The sequence below is a fragment of the Octopus bimaculoides genome, chromosome 30, assembly GCF_001194135.2.
Source record: "Octopus bimaculoides isolate UCB-OBI-ISO-001 chromosome 30, ASM119413v2, whole genome shotgun sequence".
In the NCBI taxonomy this organism is placed as follows: Eukaryota; Metazoa; Mollusca; class Cephalopoda; order Octopoda; family Octopodidae; genus Octopus; species Octopus bimaculoides.
In genome coordinates this window covers 462132-470921 of record NC_069010.1, presented here as the reverse complement: position 1 = coordinate 470921, position 8790 = coordinate 462132, and the positions used below count along the sequence as shown (strand labels likewise).

Below are 8790 nucleotides of genomic sequence, written 5' to 3'. Positions count from 1 at the left end.
TCATTACAGTATCGAAATGTGATTTGATACTGGAATAGTTTTCTTTTTCTCCTTCCTTTATTTTTGTATTTGTTGTTGGATTTTTCGTAAAGGTTCATTAAGAGAAAGTAGGAGTTGAAAGGATTTGTATTAGAAAGAGGAAATTAGATTTTATTAGGGAGAAAATGTTTACTCCTGTAGTTTTACGGATTTTATTCATTATTAGGAAATATTTGGAGTGAAAAAATGACGCAGTGACCTACCTTATTGTATTTAGAATTTTAATTGCGATTGTTTAATCGAAGAAATTTTGAATTGTGTAAATGTATGAATTTTAAACATACACACACACACACAGAGTAGATTTGCCTTTTATAGTATAGATACACGTTCCGCAATGTTTTATGGTAAAACTTTTCCATAACAACTATTACCACTGTTCTTTACTGCTACAGATATATTCACAGAAATGTCATTTCGATAATTGGAGAAGCAAGCTTCCAAGGTCTTTCTAGGCTACATATATTGTAAGTTTTTTTCCTTTTTGTTGCTACAATAATACAAATGTACCTCGTTTCTCTTTCCCTCTCTATTTTTTATCACTCTGAATTATATTGTCCCGTGATTGGTATTATATCTGTTTGTTTGTGATGACGAGTACAGATGGGTTTATATATATATATATATATATATATATATATATATATATATATATGTCTGCATCAAAACTTATTTATAGAAATGTATGTATTTTCATGTACATGTGAATATATCTTTTATATGCATATTTCGTCTTCTTTTAAACTTCTTGTTCTTTTCCATCTTCTATTCATTTCTATTCGTCTTCTCTTAATCTCCGACTTCTTCATTCAATTCAGGTTATTTATCTAATGCAGTAACATGAAGATGGAGAAGTGAAAAATATAGATACTTATAAGTTACATCTTTCTTTCTCGTTGTAAAATGTACCAGCTTCCAGCACTTGAAATTTATAACACTTTCCCAGTTACTCTTTCACTGAAGATATATTTATAAATATTTGATATATTCTCAAGTTGCTTCTTCTCTCCTCTACTCCATTTTCTACTTATATTCTCTCACAACTATTTCATTCTTTGTAATTGCCATCTTATAATTCTCCTTTTTATTTTCTTCCCCTCTTGTGGTTTTCTTCTTTTTCTTTCACTTCATCTGCACTTCATTGTCGTCTACTTTATCTCTTCGTCTTCTACTCCATCTTCTCCTACGTCTTCCTTTTTTTTCTTCTTTCCCTTCTACTTTTCTCTTATTTTTCTCGTTCTTCTTCTTCGTATTATTATTAATATTATTACGCCATTCATTTCTCGGATTACCCAGAAATTAGCACTCCATTACAGCCACATTCATTTCTTTTATTCACCTTCTGTTAGCAGTTGTTTGATGCCGACTGGGCCCACGCAGCTTACCAGTGGGGCATCCGTCGGGCGAGACACTTTTATAAGATGTTCCAGCCTCATTCACACCGTTCTGATATCTATCTTTATTTGATATTTCAGCACACATGATGATTTAGTGAATATTAGGTTGCACAGACACCAGTACTTTTCCCGTGACACCAATACTGACAGGATCTCCACCCTCGAATATAAGATTCCTATAATCCTGGTTTAATTTTTGAAGTTTTCATCTCCTAGTAGGAGTGCTCAAGTGTTATGATTGCTTCTGCTTCTTAGGTATATGCTATTTTGGTGGCCACTGCCTCGTAAGAGTTCATTAGCCTTTATACAGGTCTTGTTTTTCTTCCTGTTGGGTGTCAAAATAGCAAGAATCATATGCCCTCCTCACAGAGCAAGTTCTGCAGAGTTACCAGCTTAGTCACCGTCGTTCCGACTGAAAGCAAAAGATAAAAAAAGAATTACCTCGCAATTTGAATACGGGGAGGAGACGGTGGGTTCGCATCCGCCTCATGGCAAAGGAGTTTTTTCATTACAGTAGCAAAGATAGAAATATATGGAGAAGATAAACAAAAAAGAGAAAAATGAAAAAAGGAAGAATAAATGTTTAACTAAATATATTTGGCGTTGTACTGTTAGTATTATAGCAAAGCAGCATCGTGGCAGAGCAGTGTTTTCATTACAGTATTACATTATTATTATTATTATTATTATTATTATTATTATTATTATTATTATTATTATAACGTGCTTTCACTTCACTACCGAGCGCAGCTTTGTGTGCTTTGTGTATGTAATGTGGTTTGCTGTGATGCTCTTATGGTTACTATATTGAAAGTGTAGGATGTGTGCAGTGCCCAGTAGTGCAATTTTCTGTATGTTATATATATTTGTAAGTCCTGGTATTTTTGTTATGTATTTGTCTGAATATTTTTATCATACCTAATGCGCCTACTATGATACGAATTGTTTCTGTTTTTAGACTCCACATTTGAGTTACTGCTATTTCCAGGTCTTTTACTATTATTATTATTATTATTATTATTATTATTATTATTATTATTATTATTATTACTATTATTATTATTATTATTATTATTATTATTATTATTGCTAATATTATTATTCAGTAGTTTTATTTTTATAACGTGCTTTCACTTCACTACCGAGCGCAGCTCTGTATGCCTTGGGTATGTGCTGTGGTTTGCTGTGGTGCTCTTATGTTTACTGTATTGAAAGTGTTTTGCGTAGAATGTGTGCAGTACCCAGTAGTGCAATGTTCTGTATGTTATATATATTTGTAAGTCCTGGTGTTTTGTTATGTATTTGTCTGAATATTTTTTTATTATACCTAAGGCACCTACAATGATTGGAATTGTTTCTGTGACCTTTTCTGGCGTGTGTTTATACCATCTTTTTCTGCTGTTATTCCATAGTGTTGGCATAGCTTCCAGTGTATATAGGTCCCAGCTCTGTCCTGTCTGTGAATATATTCCTTCTTAGCCAGGTCTGGGCAGCCAAAGATAATATGATTTATTGTTTCTTGTGCATCGCCACATATTCTGCAGTTACTTGTTATGTTTCTTTACATTATATGATTTTTGGTAATTTCTTGTGCAGCAAATAAAAATCCTTCAGTCTCTGCTTTGAGTCCTGAGCTTCTCAGCCATTGCTGGGATTTTTCTCTGTCTATTTCTTTTGCATTTAGTTTAGCCCCAGTATTTACCATGTAGGGGCTTTTCTTGCCATCGCTTTATCATGGTCCGTTACTGTTCTAGTTTTAGTTTGGATTTCATTTGTTTTATAGGTTTTGTTTCTTCTTCTTCTTCTTCTTCTTCTTCTTCTTCTTCTTCTTCTTCTTCTTCTTCTTCTTCTTCTTCTTCTTCTTCTTCTTCTTCTTCTTTATTAGGTAGTATAATTTCTTGTTTGTATTTGTATTTATTATTATCATTATCATCATCATCATTATCATCATCATCATCATTATTATTATTGTTGTTGTTGTTGTTGTTATTATTATTATTATTGCACAGCTTCTAACGCTGGAAATGTACTACGGTGCCAGCATTTCACTACCAGTGAACTAAGGTAACATCTATTTTTCGAGCATCTTCCGGAGTATTCAAACGGTTCCAAGCAGTGCTGTTTTCTACAAGTACTCCACTTTTATTGCAGCCCCTATTTCTTCCGCGTACTTCTCGAGATTTTTGCTCACTGTTCCCATGGCTCCAGCAATTATTGGTACTACTGCTACCTTTTTCATCGACCACAACTGCTTAATTTCCCAAGCTAACCCGTCATATCTCTCGACATTTCTTTCTTCCTCATCGCATACCTTGTAGTCAGTTGGGCATGCTATATCTATGATCCAGCATAGTTTATTTTCTTCCTCAATTACGACTGTCTTCTCCTCCTCCTCCTCCTCCTCCTCTTCCTCCTTATTTATCACAATCCTTCTTCTCCTCCATTTAAAGAATCTCCTATTTTAAAAATCTTTTATTGATATCTTATTGCAAATATTTTCAATGTAAACCCTTATCCTTTTTTTTACCCCTATAGATATCTTTATCAAAATGATATTTTCCATATTGAAAGAGGAAGCTTCCTGGGACTTTCAAGTTTAAAGGAATTGTAAGCTCGCGTAATTTTGTTATTACTTATACCACTCATGCCCCTTCTTCTTTCCTCCTCCCACTCATACACTTCTTCTCTCGTCCTCCGCTTCTTCTACCTCCTTCCTTCTTGTATTTCTTCGTCTTTTTCTAAATTCTCTATTTCTACTTTTTTTCTTTTTATTCATTCGTGTGCTTTTTCAATTCCTTCTTCTATTCTTCTTCTATTCTCCTTCTTCTATTCTCCTTCTTCTATTCTTCTTCTTCTTCTTCTTCTTCTTCTTCTTCTTCTTCTTCTTCTTCTTCTTCTTCTTCTTCATCTTCTTCTTCTTATCTTCCTCCTTCCTCTCCTTCTCCTCATCCCCCTCCTCCTCCTCCTTCTTCTTCTTCTTCTTCTTCCTCTTCTTCTTCTTCTTCTTCTTCTTCTTCTTCTTCTTCTTCTTCTCCTCCTTCATTTTCTTCTCCTTCTTCTTCTTTCTTTTCTTCTTCCTCCTGTTTTTGTTCTCCGTGTGTTTTTCTTTTTCTTTTTGTATTTCTTTGTATCTTCATTCTTATTCTTTTGAAATGATGCTTGCTGTTGTTCTTATCGTGCTTGTCGCTGTGTTCTTCTTGTTCTTGGTGTTCTTGTCCTTGTACTTTTTCTCGTTGTTGTTGTTGTTGCTATTGTTGCTGATCTTTCTCTTTGACTTCTTTTACATAGTGTTCCTTGTTTTCTTGTTTCCTCTCTTTCCTTTCTTTCGCTTAATCTTCTTCTTCATCTTCTTCTTCTTCTTCCTCTTTTTCTTCTTCTTTATCTTCTTCTACTTCTTATTGATCATCTCTTGCGTCATCTTCTTCTTTTTCTTCTTTCCCTTCCTCTTCTTTTTATCCTTCTTATTATTCTTCTTTTTCTTCCTCACTGCCTGCTCCTCCTCCCACCGCTCTGCGTCACCTTTTGTCACTTCTTGAATTTATTCTTCTTTTTATTTCTTATTTTTAATTGTTTTGCTTCTTCATCTTCGTTCTTTTCTTTTTCTTCTCTTCTGTCTTCTGTTTCTTCTTCTCTGTCTTTCCTTTTTGTCTTCTTGTCCTTCCTTTTCTTCTGCCTATTCTTCATCTTCTACTTCTTCAACTACATCAGCTTTACCAGTTTCCTCCATTATTTCCCCTCTTTCACACCAAATTCTTCTTCTTCTTCTTCTTCTTCTTCTTCTTCTCCTCCTCCATATTTATCGCAATCATTTCTCATGCAATATTCTATTTTAAAGAATCTTCATTTAATATCGCATGACAAATATATTCTATATCAAAACTTATCTTCTTTCTTTTCTCCTATAGATATCTTCAGCAAAATAATATTTACCATATTGAAAGAGGAATTTTCCAAGGTCTACCAAGTTTGGAGGAATTGTAAGTTTGTTTAATTTTGCTGACTCTACTTGATGAATGTAATATTTCTATACATGTAATGTCCTATCCTTTCTCTTTACTTTATTGGTTTCACCCTTACTTATATTCTTTCTCTACATTTACGCTATATTGCTGTGATGGCGTATGAGAATGCCTACAATAAGGATTATATATATATTTTCCTGAAAACTTATCAATAGAAGAGCAATATATATATTCATATGTACAGGGTGGGGAAGCAAATCTTGGAATATTTTGTATGCCTTATTTTTCATATATTCTTGAGCGTAAATACTAAAATATTGTTTTCTATTTCAGGGTGGAGGTATATAGAGTTAATTTAAGCAAAAGCTCCAGCCATACAATCTAATATGTCCACTTAGGAAGCCAAGAGGCAACGCATATCAGATTTGTTTCATGTTGGGGTTGCAATTAGACGCATTGCTAAGATTGTTGGGCTTCTGTGAGCACTTTCGTCAACATTAAGAACTGAATGCTGGATATTGGAGGCATCAAGAGGAAGTAAAGAAGTGGAAACAAATAAAAAACGGGATAATGCATTTCTTAAATATCTCAATGCAAAAATTTCGGAAGACGCAACGACACCTATAAGAAGTCTGTCCATGGACATAAGAGTTGTACACATTGCTTTCCATTTGGGGTCATACGTGAGGACCCCGAAACACCTATTGACTCATGCAATAAAAGCTAAAATGCATGAAAGGGCCAAAAACATTTTGCAATACCTGAAGCACAATGGACAAACCGTCAAAATCCTTTCAGATGAAATTATCTTTACCGTTGTTGCTGTTTTAAAACATTGCAATGATCGATGCATTTCTAAGTCATCTTCTGAAGGAAAGGGCATCTTTAGGACCACGCCCGCCTCCAGCTCATGTCATTATACTGGGAGTCGTGGCGTCTAACGGAACACAGATGCCTCTCCATTTCTTCAAGTCTGAGGAGGAATGTGCGAGGATGACGTTTATTAAAAAGTCCTGCGGCATAAGGATTTGCCTTGGCTGAAGTCTAACTACCTCAACGGAAATTATGTGTGGACCTAAGATGGTTCTCCTGCTCATACGGCGAAGAAAGTACAGAAAGTCTACGAAGAAAACTTCGCCGACTTTTGGACTGCCAACCTCTAGCTTTCTTCCTGTCCAGGCTTCAACTCCCTGGACTTTATCGTATGGAGCAAATTGGAGCACTCTGCCAACAGAACTTCGCATCCAAGACTTGATCATTTTAAGCAAATCCTAAGGGCAGGTTGGGACAACATGACTGAGTATTTCATCATGAAAAGTTGTAACGCCTTCAGGCGGCGTGTGACGGCTGTGGTGAACAATGAAGACAGACATATTGAATAAACTAATTCTCTAGAATAATTCTTTATATACTTGTGTCAAAATTACATTTATTTCAGGTTGCTGATTGTTGTAATATAAACAATTTGGTGAATAATCTATTATTTTCCAACTTTTGCTTCTCCACCCTGTATGTGAGTGGCAGCTTATATATATTTGACTATATAATTTGCATCCATATATTTTACTACTTATTTCGTTTTTTATTCCTGTCATGAACTTTTTCCCATTGTTTTTAGTGTCTCTTCCTCTAAATTTTTATATTCATATCCAAATTCTTCATTCAATTTAGCTTCTTTAACTAATACAACCTATAGATGTAGAGGTGGAATATATAAATATAATCACCTACTGGTTTCCATCTGTAAACATCACCACCTTACACCACGTGCAATTTCTTTGACTTGTTGTTGCTGTTTTTCTTTTCCTCTTTCTTCTACTCTCTTCTTCATCATATTTGCTTTCTACTTCTGTTTGTCTTGCACATTTTTCTTGCTGAACTTTTACTTTAAATTCATCATCAACATCTTCTTCACCTTCTACTAATACTTCATCTGTTTCTTCTTCATAATCTTTTGTATCTTCTTCCTGTCTTTATTTATCGCAATCCCTCCTCTCATCCATTCTCATATTTTAAAGAATCTTTATTTAATATCTTATTGCAAATAATTCATATATCAACACTTTCCCTCTTTCTTTTCTCCTGTAGATATCTTCAGCAAAATAATATTTCGCATATAGAAAATAGAAGCTTCCGAGATCTTCCAAGTTTAAAAAAATTGTAAGTTCGTTTAATTTTGTTGATACTACTTCATGAATGTAATATTTCTATACATTTAATAGCCTCTTATTTCTTCTTAATTTTCGATTCCTCTCACTCTTACTCATATTCTGCCCCTATATGTACGTTACAATGCTTCTATTGTGTATGAAGATGCGTAAAACAGGGATTTTATATATGTTGGTATAAAAATTTATAAACAGAAGTGTAATATGCATATTTCTGTGTATGTGAGTAGCGGCATATACATATTTCACTATATAATTCATATCCATATGTTTTACCCCTCCTTCGTTTTTCATTCCCGTCTTGAATTTTCTTTTTCCTCTTGTTCTTCACCGTTTTCCTCCAGATTTTTCTATTCATTTCCAATTTCATTATTCACTTTAGTTTATTTATCTAGGAATGTGTTAGAAATGTGGCCTGATCTAATACAACCTATACATGTAAATGTAGAATATATAAATATAATCACTTATTCGTTTCTCTCTGTAAACGTGACCAGCTTACAACACCTGCAATTTCTTCTACTTATTGGTCTTTTTGTTGTACTTATACTCTTTTTCGTCTTCCTCTCTTCTTCTTCTTCTTCATCATTTTTTTTCTTTTCCTTCTACTTTTCTTCCACGTATTTCTTCTTTTACTTTTTTGTTCTTGCATCTACATCTTTTTCTGCTTTTACTTCTTTTTCTTCTTAATTTTCTTCTTCCACTTCTTATTGTTCATCTCTTGCTTCATCGTTACCCTCCTCTTCTTTTTCTTCTTTTTCTTCTTTCTCCTCCTCCTCTTCTTCCTCTCTTTTCCTTCTCCTCCCACCGTTCTACACTTCGTTTTGCCTCTTTTTCTTGGTATAATTCTTCTTTTTAAATTCTTTTGCTTCTTCATTTTCTTCCTCTTTGTTTTCTTGTTCTTCCTCTTCCGTTGCTTCTTCTCTGTCTTCATTTCTTTTACTTCCTGCTCCTCTCCTTCATCTCCTTCCCCTTATTCTTTACCTGCTTCTCTTATTTTTCCCTTGACATCCCAAATTCATCTTGTCCTTCCTCTCCTTTCTCTTTTTCCTCATCTTATCCTTCTTCTTCATCATCTTCAGTTCCTTTTTATTTATAGTAAACCATCCTCTCATCCATTATCCTATTTTAAAGAATATTTAATATCTTATTGAAAATATTTTCTATATATACATTTATCATATATACATTATACTATATATACACTTTTCTCCTATAGACATC

At 33.9% G+C, this 8790-nt stretch overlaps 1 protein-coding gene across 1 annotated transcript in view; it reads left to right on the top strand.

The window, feature by feature from the left end:
* LOC106876916 (insulin-like growth factor-binding protein complex acid labile subunit) overlaps positions 1-8790 on the top strand; it is an 88611-nt gene that overhangs the window by 40155 nt on the left and 39666 nt on the right. The window contains exons 14-17 of the mRNA XM_052978054.1: positions 435-506; positions 3972-4043; positions 5342-5413; positions 7487-7558. Coding sequence (XP_052834014.1) covers positions 435-506; positions 3972-4043; positions 5342-5413; positions 7487-7558 — 288 coding nt within the window. The remainder of the gene's footprint in view (positions 1-434; positions 507-3971; positions 4044-5341; positions 5414-7486; positions 7559-8790) is intronic.